At 39.2% G+C, this 25,552-nt stretch overlaps 1 protein-coding gene across 3 annotated transcripts in view; it reads left to right on the top strand.

Moving 5' to 3' along the window:
• Positions 1 to 25,552, top strand: part of PLCH2 (phospholipase C eta 2) — a 1,923,638-nt gene that overhangs the window by 1,636,953 nt on the left and 261,133 nt on the right. For all 3 annotated transcript variants that reach the window (XM_044062990.1, XM_044062992.1, XM_044062991.1), the window contains exons 17-18: positions 5,415 to 5,522; positions 11,676 to 11,800. In XM_044062990.1, the coding sequence (XP_043918925.1) occupies positions 5,415 to 5,522; positions 11,676 to 11,800 (233 nt within the window). The remainder of the gene's footprint in view (positions 1 to 5,414; positions 5,523 to 11,675; positions 11,801 to 25,552) is intronic.

Below are 25,552 nucleotides of genomic sequence, written 5' to 3'. Positions count from 1 at the left end.
TGTCTGTGCTGTAACTGAAACCTGGTTCAAGGCTCCTGAGAACTCCCCGGCACTATTAGGTTTTACCTCATATCATGCGTTCCGGCCCCAAAACCCGGACCACACCACAAAAGGAGGGGGTGTATCCATATTCATAAAGGATACCCACACCTCCAGGTTGGTGGCAACGCACGAAGCTTCGGAAACCATTCAGGTGCAACTAACCATAGGAAAAACTGCTCTACAAATTGTAGCATGCTACAGGCCACCCTCTCAAACTCAGGAACCCCACACAGCCTTCCTGAAGACACTGGAGGGTATAAATGTATCTCCAAACACCATCATATTGGGTGACTTCAACTACCCGAATATAGACTGGGAACATTACTCAAGCCCTAACTTTCTAGCCCAACGGTTCCTGGAGTTCATAAATTCAAATGCCATGGAACAGCTAGTCACTGTTCCCACGAGAGGAGAAAATATACTAGATCTCATTGTCACAAACATGGGGACAAAATGCTCCACACCGAAGTATATCCCTCATTGGTGAGATCTGATCATAAACTAATCTCACTGGAAATCCACATCCCGCCCCACCCCAAACAAAAAAGACCATAGTGAAGAACTTCTCTAAAGCAAACTTCACACTACTCAAGACTGGTGTGGTATCCTTCAAGGCCCCTGAGCCAGAGGAAACCACAACCCAAGCTGCGGAAGCCCTTACAAATGCCTTCTATGAACACCTCCAGGACTGCATGGATCAGGCAATCCCAAATAAAACCAAGACTCTTTCCACAAAGGGCAAACGTCCAGTCTGGTGGACCCCAGCCATTAACAAACTTTACAATAAGAGGAGAAAGCTTTTACATGATAGAACAAAATTCATAAAAGGGAAGTCACCCCTGATCATTATTAGTAAAAAAATACGAGCACTCATAAAATCAACTAAGGCCAATTTTGAGAGAAAAATTGCCATGGATTCAAAGGACAATCATAAGGCCTTTTTCAGCTATGTTAGGAACCTGGGTGGAAACTCCCAGATATGCTCAGAATTAGTCCAAAATGATACAAAAATCACTGAACCCACAGACATTGCCAACATACTGGCAGACAGGTTCAGTGCAAACTTCACCCCCCTCTCCCCCCCTAAAGGAGAGATAACTATCCCAGCCTAGTGTAGCCTCCCGGACATCCCAAATGCGCAGGTGAAAGCTGCTCTCTCTAAAGCTAAAAACACAGCATCAATGGGACCGGATGGTGTCCCCGGCTGTGTGCTACACAAGCTAAATGAGAAATTAAACCCGCACATAAGGCAGCTGTTTAATCTCAGCCTTACCACAGGATACGTGCCCAAGGAGTGGCGTACGGCAACTGTGGTCCCACTCCACAAAGGTGGCGCCTCTACGGACCCTGGTAATTACCGCCCCATAAGCTTAACAAGTCTAGTCTGCAAAGCTATGGAGAGGATCATAATGGAGCTCATAAACAAAGATATAGGGGACTTGCAGACATTGGACCCGACCCAGTTTGGCTTTGTCAAGGGAAGATCATGCCTTTTGAACTTGGTCGACTTCTTCGAAACAGTCACCAAGGCCATTGATGAGGGAAAGGCAGTCCATACAGCCTACCTTGACCTTGCAAAGGCTTTCGACACAATACCCCACTCGGGTATTGTAGAAAAACTTACCAGCTTAAATGTAAACACATATGTCACAAGATGGGTTGCAAACTGGCTTAAGGACAGAACCCACAGGGTTAGAGTTGCTGGCGCTGTGTCAGACTCCAAGCCGGTCACAAGTGGTGTCCCACAGGGCTCGGTCCTTGGCCCCTATTGTTTGGCATCTACTTCTCAGAAGTACAGGCCAACATGGGAGGACTTTGGCTGACAAAGTTTGCAGACGACTGCAAACTGGGCGCCATAGTGGAAAGTGCATCGGACACGGATATCCTTCAGAAGGGATTCACGGAAACAGATAGCTGGTGCCAGAGCCATGGCCTGAAGTTAAACGCCAAAAAATGTATAGTCATACCCTTCGGGAAAAACAAGGTAACCCCAAGCTACCATATAGGTGGCAATCCACTAAGCACAGAAGAGGTTATCAGGGACCTGGGGACCCAGTTTGATAGTGGCCTTTCTTTTGACACTCACATTGCTAAAGTGGTTAGAAAGACCTTCTACATTGCTCACCTGATCATGAAGGGATTCACATCCAGATCTAGTGAGGTCATTGTTCCCCTGTACTCTTCACTTATCAGACCAATGATCGAGTACAATGCCCCATTCGGGATGTATCTCACCCGACATCTGCAGCAATTGGAGAGACCCCAAAAGTTCCTCACCAAAAGGATAAAGGGACTCCAAAATCTGTCATATGCTGCCAGATTGAAGAAACTCCAGCTCTATTCAGTCGCATACCGTCTGCTCAGAGGTGACATGTGCCTGACATACAAGGCCATCTCCAACCCGAATTAATGGACATGCTCCACCTCAAAAATCCAAATCCACCAAAACCACTAGAGCAAGCGACTTAAACCTTAGCACGGATATAAATAGGACGTGCTGGAGGGATAGATTTATCACTCAGAGACTCCCTATGCTGTGGAATAAAATCCCAGTCCATGTGAGGCAGAGCACCTCGCTGACTCTGTTCAAGAGAAATCTAGACCTGTGGATGGGAGATCGTAGGTTTACCCCAGGAATCATATCTGTGTCACTGCTGGACAGAGGCACAACAAACTAATGGGCACAGTATTTTTTCATATAAGGGGTGGCGTAAGCCACAAAAATTTGGGCTAGGCTTATAAATGCCTTAGGGCAGATAGCCTAGTATAAACCTATGAACCTATGAACCTATGAACAAGCTGTGATGATGAAGACTGGTCATTTGTGCCAGAAGAAGTGAGACACATTCATGACAGTACAAAATTCTTACTTTAGCTTGAGAAATAAAAATTGGTGGTTAGAGATGGGACTTGCCAGCTTAAATTAAGTGTTAACAGTCTTATGTAAAACATTTTAATTGATGCTCAGTATTTTTTTCTAATTGGATTAATTTATTGGTTAGGACTGATATTGTACATCACTTGTATTGTATTTTTCTGCTGTCATTGACCCCTTGCTAATCCCAGACCCTTCTTTAAAGCCTTGTAAGATCTTTTAATTGTCTTGCTACCATTACAGATGTGGAACAAAGACAAGTACAGAAGGGATATAAATAAATGCCTTAAAATACTATACATCTACCTTGGCATTAAATTATCACTGTTAAACAGAGTTATGTCCTAGAATGTAAGCCTAGCCAAATTATCCCATGTGACAGTCAAACCATGTACCTTATGTGTGTAAGGTAAGCACTTGAACAGAGTTATGTCCTAGAATGTAAGCCTAGCCAATTACCCCATGTGACACTCAAACCATGTACCTTATGTCTGTAAGGTAAGCACCTTAGCCATTATGCCAGCCTCCCATTCCCTAAAAATCCAGATCATCTCCACTGGGAACTGAACCCAGAACCTTCTGCATATAAGACAAATGTATGGGTGTAGCATTATTCATGTTTGTTTCCATACATTGCCAAAACTCTAATGGATTTAGAAGTATACTTTTATGCATTTTATCCATTTGCAGCATAACTGTTTAAATTAGTATGCATTGCTAGCCAGAATAGCCAGATCACTGTTCTTTGTTTGGTAGTATTACTGCTGATTACCACGTTAACTTAGTTCCGATTTTTTTTCAGAAAGCTTTAGTGCATTATATGATGGAATACTATCTTATATGCACAACATTCTGACCAAGTAGTTGAGTGAAAAAATAAGTATATACAATCTTTTTAATCAAAAGCTGAGTTACAATCCTAACAATTAAACTTATCTAAAATCATGCAATAGTAACTATTTACAATGTATATACAATGTTCCATTATAGTTCAAGTTTTACATATTTATAATTTTAAATGACTTTTACAAATGTGGTACAAAAGTGATAAACTTTAATTATTTAAACTTAACAGGATATTATATTAATACTTAGTTATAGATACAGTTTGAGCCAAAATATAAGATTTGTATTTCTCTGCTTTACCTCATCTGAATCACATTAATTTCCCATTGATATATATATATAATAGTAATTATGTTAAAAAAATCCGAAAATACAGGAGTAATAGACATTTTCCCAGTTACTAGCATACATACATACAAACATATAATAAAAAATATGAGGAATTATAACTGCTCTTTAACAATGCGTGATTCTACTGAAGCCCAAATCTTTAGTTAATTGAAACCTATACGCTGACAATTTTATGTAAATACTCTGTACCAAAATAAGGAAACTACACTCCTTCGCTACTCAAAAACATCCAGTAAAGAGACCGGTAACACTGGAATAACAGACTTTATTAATCATTAATCATTTTTGTATAGTTTTACATCTTGTATATTGTAATGAATTTTCTGATAAAGGATTTCCATGTTAAGATATAAATATTCCAATATAAAAATTAAGTTATGTATTCAGCTGATTTTAAAATTTTAGTTTTATCTGTGTGCATTAGGGTTGGATAATTTGCTTTGCTTAAATAATCCCAGCAAGAATTTAACAAAAAATGATTTGCATGAAGATTTTTTATAACTGAGATAAAATTAAAGAAGCTGTTTTTTTTTTTTTTTCATTTAATAACATGGATTTCATAAATCCCATGGATTTTATAAATTCCAGGCACAGATTGCCTAAAGGTCTCTAGCTATAACCAGTCATCTGATTCTATGTTGAATTTATTAACCACAACATATATATATATATATATATATATATATATATATATATATATATATATATATACATTGACGGAATTGCAGATCATACAAGGCAGTGAAATCAATAATATAATCCATTGTCATCTGCTTTTAATATTTTATTACATTACATCATTCTATGAATGCTACTATAATAGAAACCACAATGGAAAAAAGTCCACTTTTCATTAAAAAAAATATTTATATGTAAAAAAAAATAAAATATCTTTAGAATGCCATTTGCATAAATACATTTAGTAGGACTATATGAATGCATGTGTATTAAGTCCTTAATACCCATATTACGATATTTAATGCTTGATTTGAACTTTTAAAACTCTCTTTCCTGAAATACAGAATTGAATATGTTGTTCTGTGTATGTAATATTCTCAAGTGAAATACAGGATGCTTGTTGAAGGCTTTCTTTCCATCTTGCACTGTGCTTCATTCCCACTTGTAAAATGCATATCATCATGCTTCTAGACAGTAGCAGTGGAGTGCAGATAAACCATATGTTCTGTGTCTTACTAGCTGCATCTGGTGACAATGTCCAGTATATTTCTGATTTTCTAAGTATGTAGTTATACTGACCTAATTTGTGCTAATGCTTTTCTTTCAATTCTACCTTATACAGTGGCATTGAATTACCAATCAGAAGGAAGAGTTCTTCAGCTAAACAGAGCAAAGTTCAGTGCTAATGGGAACTGTGGTTATGTACTTAAACCTAAGTGCTTATGTCAAGGTAAGCAGGTTTATTTGGGTTTGTCATTGTCAGCTTTGTACTCTATACTTTGCACAGTGATGAAACAAAATGTAGCAAGCAGCATACTGTAGCAGCTTAGAATGGGAGATCCCAGTAGTGCAGATAAAATTCCAGCAGCGATTAAAGCTTTGATCCAGTTCCAGACTGATTATGTGCTTTAGTGACTGATGTTTACTGTAATTATTTGCCTAATTCTGACGTCTCACACAACCCATATCTAATATTAGGGACTTACAGTCTTAATATGTAGGCGTCATAATGATAAATAGGAATATGACCATTGGAAACGTGACTACATTTTGTAGGCACTTATCTAGCTAAACTAGACTGATTTCATTCAATAGACTGCTATTTTTAGAACACTGTTCAGAAGTGATCTGTACCTTGAGTACAGTGAATTCAGAGTCATTGATGGTACAATAGCTAGCCCCTGTGGCATGAGAAAATAGGGAAATGGAAAGTATTTGTCCGCACTATAAAATATGTAAGGCACTGTTCTCTGATTTTAAAGCATAAGTGCAGAACAAGATTTAGCTTTATTTCAAAGAAAATAATTGGGGATTGTATCCTGATATCTTGATGCTTGGCTTTATTTGGTTCTGCAAGTGGAGGGTCCTTCTTGTTCCACTAAATCCAGAAAATATGGTCATAGATCTTCACTAAAGATTATCAAATTCGGAATCCTAGCTGATGCCTTTTGTCTGCATTTGGAAAAGGGATATGTTTAGGCTGTCTGAGAGAACTCTAATTTCCAATCATGATATATAGTCATTAGCAGTCATTCATGGTTACATTTTTATCATAGGATTGGAGAAGGAATGGGTGGTCTTTTGCTTCATTATATGGCAAACATATGTTGCAGTTTCCATTTTGCATTTTTCAGCATTTACTAGAAGACATGTTTGCATTCCTTTGCAGTTATGTACTGGAAAGTGTTTACAAATGATAAGCATGATTACATCACACAAGATGGAGAAGTAAATACTTTGTTCACTTTTTTCATGTATCCATCTAGCTCCTCACCCATCTTCTGCTGGCTTCTAGCTTATTTCCATCACAACTCCTCTCTTTCCTTTCTAACTCAAGTGCACCTTTCCAAATGATCCTCAGTTTGTCCCTTCACTGAGTGGACTGCCTGACTTTTCATAGGTTCATAGGTTCATAGGTTCGTACTAGGCTATCTGCCCTAGGGCATTTATAAGCCTAGCCAGAGTGTATGTGGCTTACACCACCCCTTAGGATGAGAATACTACGCCCTTTTAGGGTTTCGTTTACTATGCCTCTGTCTAGTAGTGACACAGAGATGACCCCCGGGGTAAACCTACGATCTCCCATCCACTCGTCGAGATTTCTCTTGAATAGAGTCAGTGAGGGGCTCTGCCTAACATGGACTGGGATTCTGTTCCAGAGTGTAGGGAGCCTCTGGGTTATGAATCTGTCCCTCCAGCACGTTCCATTTATTTCTGTGTTGAGGTTTAAGTCACTTGTTCTCGTGGCTCTGATGGATTTGGATTTTCTAAGGTGGAGCATGTCCATTAATTCAGGATTGGACATGGCCTTGTACGTCAGGCACAGATCACCTCTGAGTAGGCGGTATGCGACTGAATAGAGCTGGAGTTTTTCAGTCGGGCAGCATATGACATATGTTTAAGACCCTTTATCCTCTTGGTGAGGAACTTTTGGGGTCTTTCCAACTGCTGCAGGTGTCTGGTGAGATACATCCCAAATGGGGCATTGTACTCAATCATTGGCCTGATAAGAGAAGAGTACAGGGCACAATGACCTCTCTTGATCTAGATGTGAAACCCTTCATGATAAGGTGGGCAATATAGAAGGTCTTCCTAACCACTTTGGCAATGTGAGTGTCAAATGAGAGGTTACTGTCAACCTGGGTCCCTAGGTCCCTGATTACCTCTTCCGTACTTAATGGATTACCGCCTATGTGGTAATTTGTCGGTACCTTGTTTTTCCCAAAGGGTATGACTATACATTTTTTGGCGTTCAGCTTAAGGCCATGGCTCTGGCACCAATTATCCATTTCTATGAGGCCTCTCTGAAGGATGTTTGTGTCCGCTGGTGTATCAATTATGGTGCCCAGTTTGCAGTCATCTGCGAACTTTGTCAGCCACAATCCTCCTATGTTTGCCTGTACCTCGGAAAAATAAATGCCGAACAAGAGGGGTCCCAGGACTGAGCCCTGTGGGACACCGCTTGTGACTGGCTTAGAGTCTGACATAGCTCCAGCAACTCTGACCCTGTGGGTTCTGTCCTTGAGCCAGTTTGCAACCCATCTTGTGACATATGAGTTTATATTTAAGCTGGTGAGTTTGTCTATGATGCCCGAGTGGGGTATTGTGTCAAAGGCTTTTGCAAGGTCAAGGTAGGCTGTGTAAACTGCCTTGCCCTCATCAGTGGCCCTAGTGACTGTTTCAGAAAAGTCGACCAAGTTCAAAAGGCAGGATCTGCCCTTGACAAAGCCAAATTGGGTAGGATCCAATGTCTGTAGGTCCCCAATGTCTTTGTTTATGAGTTCCATAATGATCCTCTCCATAGCTTTGCAGACCAGGCTCGTCAAGCTTATGGGGCGGTAATTTCCAGGGTCCGTAGAAGCACCGCCTTTGTGAAGTGGGACCACTGTTGCCGTACGCCACTCTTTGGGTACGTATCCTGTAGTAAGGCTAAGATTAAACAGCAGCCTTATGTGTGGGTTTAGTTCCTCTTGGAATTCATGTAGCACACAGCCCAGGACACCATCCGGTCCCATTGATGCTGTGTTTTTAGCTTTAGAGAGGGCGGCTCTCACCTGGGCATCTGAGATGTTAGGGAGGCTACACTCTGCTGGGATGGTTATTTCTCCTTTTGGGGGAGGGAGGAGAAATTTGCACTGAACCTGTCTGCCAGAATGTTGGCAATGTCAGTGGGTTCAGTGTATTTAGTGTCATTTTGGACTAACTCTGAGCATATCTGGGAGTTTCCACCCAGGTTTCTAACATAGCTAAAGAAGGCCTTGTGATTGTCTTTTGTGTCTTTTGCGATTTTTCTCTCAAAGTTAGCCTTGGATGATTTTATGAGTGATCGTAGTTTTTTGCTAGTACTGATCAGAGATGCCTTCCCTTTTAGGGATTTTGCTCTGTCATGTAGTAGCTTCCTCCTCCTGTTGTAAAGTTTGTTTATGGCTGGGGTCCACCAGACCGGGCGCCTGCCTTTGGGGGAATGGGTCTTGGTTTTATTTGGGATTGCATGATCCATGCATTCTTGAAGGTGCCCATAGAAGGCATTTGCAAAAGATTCAGCAGTGTGGGTTGTGGTTTCCACTGGCCCAGGGGCCTTGAAAGATTCCACTTCAGTCTTAAGAAGTGTGAAGTTTGCTTTTGAGAAGTTCTTCACTGTGGTCTTTTGTGCAGGGGGTGGGGGCGGGATGTGGATTTCCAGTGAGATTAATTTATGGTCTGATCTTACCAAAGAGGGATGTACTTCCGGTGTGGAGCATTTTGTCCCCATGTTTGTGATGATCAGGTCTAGTATATTGTCTCCTCTTGTGGGAATTGTGACTAGTTGTTCCATTGCATTTGAGTTTATGAATTCTAGGAACCTTTGGGCTAGGGTGTTGGGGCTTGAGTAATGTTCCCAGTCTATGTTTGGGTAGTTGAAGTCTCCCAAAATGATAGTATTTGGAGAGACATTCATACTCTCCAGTGTCTTCAGGAAGGCTGTGTGGGGTTCCTGAGTTTGAGAGGGTGGTCTGTAGCATGCTACAAACTGTAAGGCAGTTTTGCCTATGGTTAGTTGCACCTGGATAGTCTCCGATGCTTCGTGCATTGCCACTAACCTGGAGGTGTGGGTATCTTTGATGAAAATGGATACTACCCCTCCTTTTGTGGTTCGGTCCAAGTTTTGGGGCCGGAAAGCATGATATGAGGTAAAACCTGATAGTGCTGGGGTGCTCTCAGGAGCCTTGAACCAGGTTTCAGTCACTGCACAGACATCGATGTTCTCCATACTGAGGAGGGCTTCGAGGGCTGCATCTTGAGGTTTAGACTTCTGGCATTGAGCAGCATTACCCTTAGTTTTTTCCTCTTGTGTTTTCTAGGGAGGTAGGTTTGTCATTTGAGCCTTGCCTAAAAAGGCACTATGGGGGTGGCAAGAGCCTTGGCCAATATCCGGAAGCCCAGGGTGACAGGTGCAAGCCATCCCTTGCGAAGCAGCGTGGCTTGTCAAGCATGTTATCCCAAGCAGACAGACACTGGATCCCCTTAGAATGACACCAGTAATTAAGCCAATTGTTAAAACTGATCATTTTGTCTTTGTACTGTGGCATCATTCTTGGTGAGGGTAAGATGCTGCTCAGGGTCAGGGTCATACCGGCCTGGGCTACATAATCAGAGAGCTCCTCTATGTCTCTTTTCATGTAGTCCAGGGAGGTACGTCTCAGGTCGTTCACACCGGCATGTACAATGACTGAGTCATATTTGTACTTGCTGTGGAGTGACCTGAGTGCTTGTGTTATGTGGCGGATTCTAGCTCCCGACAGGCAGCTTACTGTGACCCTCTCCTTGTTCAGTCTGGTGAGCGGGACGTCAGTGTGCCTGACTATGGAGTCACCTATTACAAGTGTGTCTGGCATGTTGTTTGGCCTTAATGGCTGTGACTGTTTAGCACACTGACTTTGTGAACTATGTGTTGCATGTGCTATGTCTTGAGGTGGCGGTTGCTTGGGTGTCTGCTTTGGAGGCCTCTGTTGTTTTGGTAGATTTTTAATCAGCGCCTCCGAGTATGTTTTAGTGTGTTTATGTGTTTGGTTTGCAGTTGTGATAGTTCAGGGGACAGACCCTTTTGACTACTTATTCCGAGGGAAGGGTGGCAAAGGCTGAGATGGGATGAGTTGGATACCTACCAGAAACCTGTGGCCACAAGTCATAATCCCCATTCAGAGGAAGCAGCATGCAATGTTAGTGGTGTTGAACTACATGGCTTCCTAATGAAACATCACATCTGAAAGTATGAAGTAATAACACATTATAACACTGAGTTTTTAAAAGTTACTCTTCTAGTTAAAAAACAAATGTTGTCATGGATGTAGTGCCCCTACAAATCTTAATTTATATAAATAGTCTCCAGGTAAACAAGGTAGGGGAAACAAGAATAATACAGCTTTTAAAAATATTGGATTGATGAGTTGTGCCCTTGATACCTTTGTTCTGGATATATCATTAAGTTTCTGATATATACAACTATATATCAAATGCTGAATGCTTGTCACACCCTAATTCTATAGATATGAGCCCAACATTAGTGAAATGGTATACTATGTTGTTGTCTTTCGGCTTTTTCCCGGTTAGGGGTTGCCACAGCGGAACTCCGGACCACTAATGATTGGCAGTGGATTTTCACAAATGCCAAGGTGCCAGCTCGACGTCCAACCTTCAACGAAGGCATGCCCATTTATGCATGTCTTTCGAATGCCACCCAACCACGGGGAGGACATGCAGACTCCACACAGAAGGCACTCCCCATACTCCAGCCGAGAATCGAACGGGAGAACCTTTTGCTGTGAGGCAACAATGCTACCGCTGCACCACCACGGCTGTCAGTGAAATGTTATACTATAACATTATTAATTTTAGAAGAAACAACTAGAAATGTATAGTAATATACAAGAACAAATGCTATTTCCAATAGCGCTAACAAGATAGAGACAGTTTTGTATAGATGTTGACATTTATAGAACACCAAAACTGCATACTACTGTCTTTAAAATACTGTTTGAGTGGTTACCTAAAAAGAAAACAAATGCTCATATTTGTAATGGTCTTTAATTTTAATTGAGAGATCATAATACAAATGAGGCATTCGAATACAGTAATGACAAATATGCTGATCATTGTGCAGTTAATTAGTCAATTTACACAAGTGTATCTAAAAATATCTGTAGCAGTGAATGAGTTGAATTTAATTTTTCTAATATGTGGAATAATATGGTCTCATTTTCAGAGTAGCATGCAAATGTGATAGTGTAGATGTAATAGGATTATTACATACACAATCTTCTTAAATTAGCTATTGCAATATTTTAGCTCATTTGATATGAGTTAAGTTTGCTGTTCTATTTATATGATGTTTTCATTCATCTAGGTGCCTTTAATCCAAATTCGGATGACCCTCTACCAAATCAGACGAAAAAGCAGCTGGTACTGCGAGTGATCAGTGGACAGCAGTTGCCGAAGCCAAGAGACTCCATGTTGGGAGACAGAGGAGAGGTATGGAACAAAATATATATATGCCTAACTTGACAGCTGATGAATAGTGCAATATTTTGTATTCCATTATTGCACAGTTCTTTCAAAAGGAGTTGGTTGTAATATCTGAAATTATTCCTAGATAAGCACAAACTAGATTTATTTGACAATTTAGTTTGGTGTCATGCCTTTATGAGTGTGTGTGTGTGTGTGTGTGTGTGTGTGTGTGTGTGTGTGTGTGTGTGTGTGTGTGTGTGTTAACACTGTAATCTTATTAGACACACATGCTTCATTCAGAAGTGACCTAAGGCTATTATCATTTTAAGTGACTTGCTCAGAGTTGCACAGTATACAAATGGAGATTGAGGACTCAAACCCATGATTACACAAAGAAATGTGTACACAGTATACAAATGGAGATTAAGTACTCAGACCCATGATTACACAAAGAAATTTGTTAGTAGCACATAGCCTTAATTCCATACACCAAACTACTAAGCTACCAAATGTACTGAAAGTATCAAAAGATCTTTACTTTGCAAAGATATATATTGGTAGAATTGAGATGGAAGACATAAGAATACAGAAGTATGTATTTCAAACTATTCCTGACTGAAACTTGAATAATACTAACTACATTTAAAGTATCCCTCCATTTCCACATTAAACAGTATTATGCATTATTTGTTTCATCCCACCTCTAACAAAAGGAATACATACATAAAATCTTTGGACTTCCAGTTCCACATTAGCAATGTGAGTACCAAGAGTGGTTTCTCTGAGATCAGTTTATTAAAAATTTTCATCTAAGCACTATTTATTTATTTAACATTTGTTAACTGAGAAAGTCCGACTTGGAACAAAGGAAATTTTTGGCGGAGGCCCAGGGAGAAACACTCCAGACAAGTGGGAGGAAAGTGGAGTACCCAGAGAAAACCCACACGAACACAGGGAGGACATGCAGACTCCACACAGAAGGCACCCCAGCCAAGAATTGAACCAGAGAACCTCTTGCTGTGAGGTGACAACGCTACCATTGTGCTGTCCAAGTCCATTTTAATTTTCTTCAAGAAGTACTTCTTTTTGTTTTTACATTGCCCAAAGTGATGCCACTGAAGAAACAAATATCACCTAAGGCAAAAACAAATTTGGTCAAGCTGTGGGACACTGTTTGTGAGATGAGGAGATGAGGCACAGACAACAGAACTCTCTGTGCATGTGAATATAGCAGAAATCAGCTCCAAATAGACCAGCAAGGCAGCACAGAGTTCAATATATTTATTGAATATTGATAAATGTAACAAACTAGTTTCGGCCAGCAGCCTTCTTCAGTGTAAAACAATATCATCAAGTTCATTTACATCATCCTTTAAATACATATCAGGAGCCAATCAAAAAGATGAGCTCATGAATACTAATAAGTTTAAAAAAATGCTTACAAAACAAGTTTGAGGGCACTAGAGTAAATCATATGGTTATGCAATAATGGTGAGTGTATACACTCAACTGTGGTCAATCCATCACAGGAAAAATAACCACCAGGTAAAATAAGGCTAAACAAATTCTAGATATTCCAACATGTCAATAAGACAATATTAATACATGTTGTTGGTTTTAATAATCCCATATGGGTGTACCACTATCACAAGCTATTCAGCAATTCTTGGTTAGAGGAGCAAAAAGTCAAAAAATCAATACTATCTATTAGACATGCCATGTCATAATAGAGCATATGTTAGACAAATTAGGTAGTATATATATGTATAAAAATATATATATATATAAAAATATATATATATATATAGAGGTTGATAGTAGGCAACATCAGTTATGAACATAGCATACAGGGTAGATCAACAATAATATTGACACCAGCCTGAACATAAATGCTTTCACCTTTGTTCAGCAGAAACATTGCAACTATTCTATATCCGTCCTGGACACAATAATTGACCACCCAATGAATACAAAATACCAAAAATATGATTAATGTGTTCCAACATCTCCCTCTAGCAATATATTGGTACTTGAATCTAAATAATCTTCCCATATTGTATAGAGCACCAATACTGACATCACCAGCCTAAACATAAAGGCATGCACCTTTCTTTCAAAAGTTGTGAGGGCTGTTATACCTCTAATACCTAGATAGAAACGGCACCACTTGCAAGCCAAAAAGGAAAAAGGTGAGACGAGAAAATTGTAATATTATATTTAGTTTCAACTTACATATTGCTAACAAGCATAATTGCTCAGTCACCTTACTAGCAAGTTAAGTACCCTTCCTTTGTGCTCCCACAATAGGGAAAAATTTTTGTTCTAACTAAACATGGCCATCGCCCATATCGGACATAATATTAGGTAGAAGTCCATATGACTTAGTATATTAACCCTGTTCAGTATTAAACCAGGATCTTTGAGCATTCATAATATTAAGGACACATGAATAAGAAACATATAAAATTCCCCACTTGGTGTCCTATAATTAAATGGACTAATACTGATTCAATATATTCATTACAAATGATCATTTAGTCCCGGGTGAAATAAAGCCCCCAATGTGATAATCCAATGTTTCTCTTTCCGATCCAACAACCCATGCCACCCTTGTTTATTTGTTCTGTCTCCAGAAATACGGTCGATGACCATAAAGGTGAATCTCGCTTGAGAATGTTTTAGTGTGTGTTGGTATAGGGCACTCGACTCCTTGTGATTCAGCAGAAATGCCTGAAATCGTGATTACACCACAAATCACAGCAGACTCACATACAGGGTATGCTAAGTTGAAGGGTCTGTAAATAATCTGGAAATCTAAATGGACTCAGGATAGTGCTAGGATGTAAATAATCTGATGGTATTATTATTTTTTTTTTAATTTGTTAACCAGGGTAAAGCACTGATCCTGTTGGACCCATTCATTCTCTGCCCAGGGAAAACACAATAGATACATAACATTATATACAGAATGAATGACAAAAGCAATATATATACATGTCAGCTGAGTTTTCCGCTCCTTATATTTATTTAGGTAATATGAAATTTTTGATGTGCAGAATGAATCTATGTTAGACAGGTTCATCAGTTTGAATTCATGTGAAGTGTTATGAAATGTTTCAGTACTAATTTTTGTGCACAGAATTTTTACGTATGCATACATTTTTTTTTATGAAATCTTGTAGTTGAAAGTCTTTTAATTAATATATGTATTTTATCTAAACTAGTGTATATTTATCTTTAGATATGCACTTTTTGTTATGCATAGTATAACTCTGCTTTCAATAATGAACACAGAGTGCCTTATTGTAGCGTTGTTGCTTTAACTCTAATATTGTTAGTGACTGAATAATTGCTTGATAGCTTTGAATGGCTGTTTTTGACTATATTAGAATGAGCTGTTAGAGTATGCGATTTCATTAATGGTCTGAAGAAGCTACAAGTGAAAGCGCTTACCAATACACACATTAATGTTCTACTTTTTTATAACTGAATCTCTGGGGGTTTTGATGCTGCATGGTTGTCTCTGCTGCTTGGCTTTATTTGGATTATTTATCGAACTTACTTGCAGTGGGACATCTACCCCGAGGAGTGTTCTTTGTTTTATTATCATATAAAAAAAATGAACAAGGTAGGACCACCAAGGCTCTGAAATCCAATTTATTCCAATGATAAAAACAAATGGATAAGTGCTTTCACATGGGATAACCATGCTTCATCAGATCTCAATACAAAATAAATCACTCAGTTTAAATAGCAAAGCACATCACTACTAAAACCAATTAATACAGACTAAAAGCTCATAAACACTTCATTAAGTAATTATACAATTAATTGTTTTGCAGATACTTATTTAAATGGACGTGCCTCCAATGCAGGTCTAATACTCACATAACTGTTAAGACCTGGATGTATGTGTGCTTGTAACCTAAATATCCATTTAAGTTCAACTGATTCCAAATAATTATTGTTATTGCCCCTTCTTGGTTTCCCATATATCAGTTGTAGTGCCCTAAAACTAAAACTGTGTGTGCTAAATTCAGTAATGTGTTTGGCCAGGGCATTTTGTGTGTTGAAATTCCTAATGTCATATAGGTTCATAGGTTCATAGGTAGGTACTAGGCTATTGGCCCTAGGGCCCATACAAGCCTAGCCAAAAAATGTACCCTGGCTTTCGCCACCCAAGAAAATTATTTTCCTGTGCCCCTGTCGAGCAGAGCCATAGAAGTGATCCCCGGGGTGAATTTCCCATTTCCCATCCAATCATCAAGATTTTTCTTGAAGAGTGCTAAAGAGGAGCTCTGTTTGACATAGATAGGTAGTCTGTTCCAGAGTATGGGAAGTCTCTGGGACAGGAATCTATCCCTCCAGCATGTTCTGTTTATTGTGGTGACAAGGTTAAGGTCCCTAGAGCGTGTAGCTCAGAGGGATTGGGATTTCTTGAAGTGGAGCATGTCCAACAGCTCTGGGTTTGACATAGCTTTGTATGTTAGGCAGAGATCACCCCTGAGTAGGCGATAAGCGATGGAGTAAAGCTGTAGTTTTTTGAGACAGTCTGCATAGGGCATCTGTTTGAGGCCAGTAATCCTCTTTGTGAGGTATTTCTGTGGTCTTTCCAGTTGTTGTAGATGTCTTGTGAGGTACATACCAAAAGGGGCGTTGTACTCTATAATGGGTCTAATGAGTGATGAGTAGAGGGGAACAATGACCTCTCTTTTTCTGGATGAGAATTATTTTGTGATGAGATGAGCCATGTAGAAGGATTTCCTGACCACTGTGGCGATGTGATTATCAAAGGAGAGACTACTGTCCACCTGTGTCCCAAGGTCTCTTATCACATTTTCGGCATTAAGTAGACTACCAGCTATGTGGTAGTTCATGGGTACAGAGTTTTTACCAAAGGGGATGACAATACACTTTTTGGCATTGAGCTTCAGGCCATGGCTTTGACACCAGGTATCTGTCTCAGTGAGGCCCTTTTGTATTTTGTCCACATCGTTAGGAGTTTCGATTATGGCTCCTAGTTTGCAGTCATCTGCAAACTTTGTTAGCCAAAGACCTTCTGTGTTGGCCTGCAATTCAGAGAAGTAGATACCAAACAGGAGAGGACCCAGGATTGAACCCTGTGGTACTCCACTTGTCACTGGTCTGATGTCGGATTTGCAATCCGCTACTTTCACAGTGTGGGTTCTGTCCGTGAGCCAGTTGGCAACCCATCTTGTGACATAGGGATTTATACCTAGTTTAGTGAGCTTATCTATAATTCCAGAGTGGGGGATGGTGTCGAAAGCCTTGGCGAGATCTAGATAAGCTGTGTGAACCATTTTACCCTCATCTATGGCTTTGGTGACTGCTTCAAAGAAGTCAATCAGGTTTAGGAGACATGATCTGCCTTTTACAAATCCAAACTGAGTAGGGTCCAGAGTTTGGGGATTACCAATGTCTTTGTTTGTGAGTTCCACGATGATACATTCCATGGCCTTGCAGACCAGGCTCGTCAGGCTAATGGGGTGGTAGTTCCCGGGGTCCGTCGTGGCTACCCCTTTGTGGAGTGGGATAACTGTCACAGTGCGCCATTCAGTGGGTACAAAGCCTGAGGTGAGGCTATGATTGAACATGGTACTTAGGTAGGGTGCCAGTTCATTCTGCAGTTCGTGTAGAACGCAGCCTGGGATATTGTCAGGTCCCATGGATGCTGTGTTCTTGGCTTTGGAGAGTGTGTTTTTTACCTGTGCAGCCGTGATTATAGGAACTTTGCATTCTTCCGGTATAGAGATGGGCCCTCTAGGGGGTGAGAGGGGGGGTAAAGTTAGCACTGAACCTATCTGCTAGGATGTTGGCAATATCAGTTGGTTCTGTATATTTAGTGCCATTATGCTGTAACTCAGAGGAGATCTGAGTGTTCCCATTTAGATTGTTGACATAGCTATAGAATGCTTTGTGGTTATCTTTAGAGTCAGTGGCAATTTTGTTTTTGTAACTAGCTCTGGAGGATTTTATGAGGGATCTCAGCTTCTTACTGAGGTTGACCAGGGAGTTCCTCCAGTCATGGGATTTTACTCTTTTCTGCAACAGTTTCTTTCTTCTGTTGTAGTTTGTTTATATCAGAGGACCACTAGATCGGCTTCCTTTTTTTGGAGGATAACATCTTGATTCTATTAGGGATAGCATGATCCATGCACTCGTGTAAGTGCTTATAAAGTGCATTTGTGTAGGATTCGGCAGTCATACCTTTATTGTCCGTCTGCATGGGTGTCATGAAGTTTGCCACTTTTGTCTTAAGTGTGAAGTTGGCTTTTGAGAAGTTTTTTACGATGGTTTCCCTAATTGGGGGTGGGGGTGGGATGTGGATGTCTAGGCTGATTAGCTTGTGGTCGCATCTGACCAACGAGGAATTGACCTCTGGTGTGGAACACCAGTTTCCCATGTTGGTAATGACCAGGTCTAGGATATTGCTGCCCCTGGTGGGGGTGTGAATAAGTTGATCCAAGGCGTTGGAATTTATGAATTCTAGAAAATGTTGAGCAAAAGAGTTGGTACATGAGTAGTTTTCCCAGTTAATGGTGGGGTAGTTGAAATCGCCCATTATTAGGGTGTTGGGTTGTACCCTAATACTTTCCAGTGTATCAAGAAATGAGGAGTGTGAATCCTGGGGCATAGTGGGGGGTCTGTAGCAAGCTACAGGTGATTATAAATCCTGTCTCTCAACCTTCTGGAGGTTTTGCCAACATAAAAACATTCACAGTAGTTACAGTTGGCTAAATATACTAAATTACCGGAATCACAAGTGACATGGAACCTGGGATAGAATTTAAAGTTCAAAATGGGATGACTGTAAGATTGAATCACAGTTATAACTCGACACGTGTTGCATCGCTTACAGGGGAAAGTACCAGATCTCAAACTCTGGTTCTGCTTGATGCATTGAGTCTTATCTTTACACAATAACTGTTTTAATTTGAGTTATTTTTATATATAAAACTTGGTACATTCCCTACCACATTGGCTGTAGCTGAATCCATAGTTAAAACAAGCCAGTTGCGTCTGATAATATCTGACATAACCACATTATCATTAGCATATTAAATCATGAAACAAATTAAAGGACTACCGAAAGTACATAAGTCCTTACACCCACCTCCGAGACCTACAGTGCGGGAGGTGGGTGGGTGACTGAAACCATGTCCATCTACATAGAACAGAAATTGGGACCTATAGTTAAACAAATACCAACAATTTTGAAGGATACTACCTAGTTCTTAAATCATTTAGGCAGTTATACAAAGGAACTTGTCTCCCATGAATGTATAATGGTTACACTGAACATAAAAAGTTTATTTACCTCATGAATATGGCTTGGATGCCATTAGAGAGGTTCTGAATAATATGCACCTGATGGAGAACAATGAAATAATATTATTTTGTACATTATTGGATTTGGTTCTCTCTAATAATGTGTTTACGTTTGACAACAAAATGTACTTGCAGCAGTGGGGTGTTGCTATGGGCACCCCATATGCGAATTCTTATGCAAATTTACTTATTTATCATTGGGAGAACATGCATTTATTTAATAGTGCCCATTATTCACATATCAGGCTATATAGATGGTTTGTGGATGATATATTTTGTTATGGGATGGTGAGCTTCCCTGTCTACATGATTTTTAACCTATTTAGAGTCCACAACTGATTTTCTGAAGTTTACCTTGATATCATCCCTGCACAGAGTTGATTTCTTAGATGTAACTGTATTTAAGGATGAATCTGGGACTATTATGACTAGTCTATTCCTTAAGCCCTGCTGGAGCAATAATTTGCTGGATTTCAGCAGCATGCATCCCAGGTTTATGTTCCCGAATATAGTGAAAGGCAGTACCACAGGATGAAGAGGATATGTAAGAAGCAAACGGATCTAAATGCTGAAATTGATACACTAGAACAGTTGTTTATAGACGGGGGATACAGTAAAAGTGTTGGACAAGGTGAAAAGTACTGTTCTTCATGACATAAGGCCAATAGAAGATGGGTCTGTAAATTCGTCAAATCAACCTTTGAATATCAAACAAGATAAAGATAGGAAAGTTTGTTTCATGACTAAATATGCTAATGATAATGTGGCTATGTCAGCTATTATCAAACGCAACTGGCATGTTTTAACTATAGATCCAGCTATAGCCAATGTAGTAGGGAATGTACCGAGTTTTATCGATAAAAATAACTCAAATTTAAAACAGTTATTGTGGTAAAATAAGACTCAATGCATCAAGCAGGACCAGAGTTTGAGATCTGGCACTTTCCCTGTAAGCGATACAACATGTGTAGAGTTATAACTGTGATTCAGTCTTACAATCATCCCATTTTGAACTTTAAATTCTATCCCAGGTTCCATGCCACTTGTGATTCCAGTAATTTAGTATATTTAGCCATCTGTAACTGCTGTGAATGTCTTTATGTTGGCAAAACCTCCAAAAGGTTGAGAGACAGGATTTATAATCACCTATATGACATAAGGAATTTCAACACACAAAATGCTCTGGCCAAACACATTACTGAATTTAACACACACAGATTTAGTTTTAGGACAGTACAACTGGTATATGAGAATTCAGGAGGGGGCAATAACAATAATTATTTGGAATCAGTTGAACTTAAATGGATATTTAGGTTACGAGCGCACATACATCCAGGTCTTAGTTATGCGAGTATTAGACCTGCATTGGAGGCACTTCCCTTTAAATAAGTATCTGTATAACAATTAATTGCATAATTGCTTAATGAAGTGTTTATGAGTTTTTAGTCTGTATTAATTGGTTTTAGTAGTGATGTGCTTTACTATTTAAACTGAGTGCTTTATTTTGTATTGAGATCTGATGAAGCATGGTTATCCCACGTGAAAACACTTATCCATTTGTTTTTATCATTGGAATAAATTGGATTTCAGAGCCTTGGTGGTCCTATCTTGTTCATTTTATTTTATTCTTGGTTGTCTTCTGGGATTGGCCCTTTGGGCAGCAGTGATTACCTTTGTTTTTATAAAATACAATATATACAAGTGTTATATACAAAGTGAATATCATTGTTGGCCTGAGGGTGTAAAGAGAATATAAACATATGTACAGAGTGACTGAAAAATACAGTATATACATTCATTGTATAGAGATTGGAATAAGTGTTGGCATGCTAAAAAAATCACAATTAAAAATAGAGTCAAAGCAAGGTATGTAGACAGAAGAAGGGAATGCAGCTATATCACCAGAGAGACTGCAGTTGCACTTCCTGAAATGTGCTTTTATTTGTGAATGAAACTGGTGTAAGAGGAATGATCTTTAAGAAAGACGGGAGAGATTCACGCAGTTTGAGGGCAAGGACTAAGAAAGCAAGGTCTGTGTAGTGAAGCCTAGTTTTGCAGGGGGGAGGTTGAGAAGAGGGCATCAGTTGTTAAATGTTTAAGGCTGTATATTGGTGAATCTCTAAATAGTGAAAGGAAGGTGTCATTCTTGATAAGCTTAAATAGTTTAGAGGCAAGGAGAAAGTTGGTACATTTTTTCACAGGCAGCCAATTTACTTTTTCTATGGTTTTGCACTGGTGTTCATTTCTTGGGGAGACGGTTGACATTTGAAATGGATTGAATGGTGGATGTATTTCTTTTGGAAGCTGCAAGAATTAGCAGGAATAACTGTCCATGTCCTCCCTTCAGACTTCTATGCAGGACCAAGTACAACAAAGATGCATGGTACTGTATGGTACTACATGGATACTTAGTAAAAATATGAAGGGCATTAACTCCCCCATCAAGCAATGTAGGCTGTGCACATGGGTAAGATCAATTATGCTAAATCTGTTACTGTTACAGGAAAGTCACCTTTCATCCCTTGAGTACAAGAAGCTTGAATCTTGTGGATATGCACTGTTAATATCTGCAGGACATCCTTCTACCAAGAAGAAAGGAGTAGCTATTCTGTTAAGACAGGGCTTCCTGTCTCTTCAACTGCTTGAGATAATCTCCCTATCTGGGGGGGAAGGAAGCAGGGGTCATGTTTTCCCTGAGGGGGGAATTTGAACTGTTTTTTCTTTTATTTTCATCCAGTGTTGAATTCAGCTGATGTTAAAAGATTGCTGGATTTTATTCAAAAGATCGAGTTAGACATCACATCATTTTGGTAGGGAATTTCAAGTGTTTAAAGGAAAGAGAACACATGTCAGCAGCTGTTCTGCCTAAGATATCACCTACTGCTAGAGTGTTAAAGGCATGGGTGTAGAAAGTGGCATTACTTGATTTGGCCAAATATAACAGTCCAATGCACACACAATATACTCATTTTGCACACAGATTTGAATATTTTACTAGAATAAACAGAATCCACTTTGATGAAGAGATAATGGAATTGAACCCAAAAATTTTAATTAGTCACGTATTAGTCACTTGCTCATATTCAGGTCATGATGCCCTATCATGTCGTATAGCTAAGCTCATCCCACTGTTACCTAGAACTTGTCTTTTCCTCGAAATATACAAAGAGGCTGGATTTTCCTGACCACTTTAAAGAAATTCTACAAGAATTTTAAATAGCCCATCCACAAAATGATTGGTGGTTGGCACAATGGTTAAGATGCTTACCTTACAGACACAAGTTCTAAACTTTGATTGTTACCTTGGGAGGCTTAAAAAAGGCCCGCTAGGGTCACTAGCCTTGCAATCAACTAAAAATTACAGTTATTACACCTTATGGGAGGCTTTTAAAGGACTACTTTATGCATATCTTAGGGCCTGGATAAATGGCCTATGGAATAAAGAAATCCAGCACTAGAAGCCTCAATATAAGGAGCGCCTAGCTACCCATAATGTGCAACCAGACAAGGAACAATTATTTCAATGTAAGAAGCATATACAAGTCGTATTAAATAGGAAGACTGAGCTAGTTCTTGAAAGTTTAAGACTGCAATATTATGAAGTCTCTCGTACAGTAGTATCTAGATTAGCCAGTCATAGGCTATAGCAGACATAATGATCAACAGACTATTCTAAAACTGAGGCCTAAGGGTACTGGAGATCTGCAAGTAACCAAGAGGGAGACTATGGAAACTTACAGATGCTTTTATCAAAGAGTCTTATTTTTTGCAAAAGATGGTTATGGGGCTCTGTCTCCTCTTCATAATATAAAAAAATAAAACAAATTTAACAGAGGGTCAGAAGGACTTTCTTAGAAGCCTATATCCAAGAGGAGTGAAGAAAAAGCTGCTGCCTAGGCCTTGGAACTACACTGAAAACCATGTGCTTATCCGAAGCTGATGGAGTTAATATTCTGTTTTTACCCGGCAGGGATCTCCACCAACTCTGTCAGGTAGGATTGCACTATTTGCTGATGTTTTACCACTCCTTCTACCAGACCCATTTTCTTGAATGGCAGGACATTTCATGGTACAAAATTAACCCAATTAAATCTACTTTATTGATACATAATTATGCAATAGCCTGCACAGATCTAAAGCAGTATAGGATTAATCTCACCCCCCCCCCAGTTTTATCTACTTAGTAATCCATTTGGCCCTGACACTTTCTGCAACAAGGGATTATAATGGTCAAGCTATACAAAAATGCAAAAAGCACTTCTGAGGTAGAGTAAATAGAACTTACCATTTGAAGTGAGACTATTAAGCTTATTAAAATGACTTTATACCCAAAGTCCTATACAACTTGCAAGGTCTGCCATTTCAAATATCCTCTGTTCAGTTACGTAAATGGGATACCAGGTTAAAAATAATCAAGGGTGCCAAAATCAATGTGCAGCCTCTCTTTCACCTATTATGTTTCTCAAAAAACAAATGGTTGAATTCAACTAGATTATGCATTGCGTATCAAACTATACTGCTAAGTTGCTTTTTTAGAATTATACTCTTTGCCCCCCCCTCCTGACTGGGAAGATTTGTTAGCTGATAGTTTGCTGTTTGCATCTGCTTGCTCATACCACCCTGCTATTAAATGGGGTGATCAAAGCCAGTACAATATACTGTATAGCTTAGTGAAAGGAGTTTATGAGAGACAAGGCTCTGTAGATAAATTGCAATAATTGAATACCATTTATAATAGCCTAAATTTCTTGTTATGAAGTTCTCTCCCTGCAGATATTTGTTATATTCACTTTTGCCATTTGAGGCATATCCAAAGTATCAGGCCGTGCAGCCATCTTTTCTGATCCTCCAGTGCTTTCAAAAGGATCTTTACTATTACTACCTACTTTATCCTCACATAGTGAATAAAGGGATTCAGACTTCCTCCTGAATATGGATTGCTAAGCTCACAGGCCCTGTGTATGCATCAACTGTTCCCATTTTATAGACAAGTTGTACCTAAAGAGGCCTTACTGGAAATAATACACTCCCTACCATACCACTAACTAGTTGAGTCTGGGAGAATCAGTATTAATAATATATCTGCTCTCTATTTCAAATTAGTCAATATGTCTTTTGACACAGTTGCCACCTAGCGGCACTGGTTTATTCAACAAACAGGTAAAGCTATTCCTGAGACAGCAGTTTCATCTGTACTACAGAGCCCTTTTAAGGTATTGGCATCACCAAAACGGAGGCTGTATGCATGAAAGTATCTCCACCAATTATTTATAATGCCAGGACATGGGTGGAATAAATCCTTGAACCATGGTAGGCATTACAGGAGATGCAGATTTCAAGGTTCCCCAGTGCAATGGGGTCACATAATATGGACGTACAAGAATCTTGCAAAGTTTTGGCATAATTTCATAGAGATGTCAGAGATGCCATAAATTGGGATTATATGCAGAATCTACCAATATATGGATTTACTTTGGAGACCCCACCCTGCACTGGTTATCTGTCATAATTTTAGCTGTTAAAAAGTCATAACTCACTATTCGTTAATCCCATTTTACCCTGCTATAACAGAGCAACACTGGCAAATAATTTACTCAGCTGAGATGTGTTTAGCCAACCAAAGCATCACAGAGGTGGGTTTTATTCATAGTTGGTCCCCATTAATTGAGACGTCTGTTATGAATTTATTTCCTATACATTCATACCTCTCAACCTCTTAGTACAAGAAATTTGGACAAAACCTAAAATAATGTCATGACAAAGGCCCAAAAATTGGGACAGATTTTAAATATTGCTCTTATAAACTTAGATTCTAGAATTACATATTTTGTGTTAGCATACATTTTCTGAAGGATGTAAATTCTGAAACTTGAATGTGTATCATTATTTAGTGACTTCAGTCCCCAATGATTTGCCAGAAAATCTCAAATTTTATGAGAACTATACCAAAAATATATATGGCAAAAATCTGGACTTTCTGAGGAAATTTGTGCAGTTGAGAGGCATGGATACCTTTGGAACCTTAATCAATGGAACTTTCAAGAATTTAAAGAATTCAGTTTAGTTTTTGTCATGATTTTATGTGGTATTTTTTGCATGTATGATCTTAGCATATGACCTGGATTAATAAACAGTCTCAGTTGGCAATGAATAAGTTTAATTAATTTTGGTGATTCTGTTAGTAGTAGTGGTAGTATTCCTATTATTGTTCTTATTGTTATTGTAGATAAGTTTATTGTTACTGGCTAGTTGACTTAACTGTTTCATTAGCTGTTTGTTATCAAATTCTTCATATATTTATGACCTAATGTGAGAATTTAGACATCAACTGCTTATTTGATGTGGTGGATGAAAATGTATATTGAATTGCTGGACAAAACACCAGATCTAACTGTAACAGTTCATTGTTGCTATAAATGAATAAAT

The sequence above is a fragment of the Protopterus annectens genome, chromosome 2.part1 (genome assembly GCF_019279795.1).
Source record: "Protopterus annectens isolate FY-2018-M chromosome 2.part1, PAN1.0, whole genome shotgun sequence".
In the NCBI taxonomy this organism is placed as follows: Eukaryota; Metazoa; Chordata; order Ceratodontiformes; family Protopteridae; genus Protopterus; species Protopterus annectens.
Note: the sequence above shows the minus strand (reverse complement) of the source record. Positions and strands in the feature narration are given on the sequence as shown.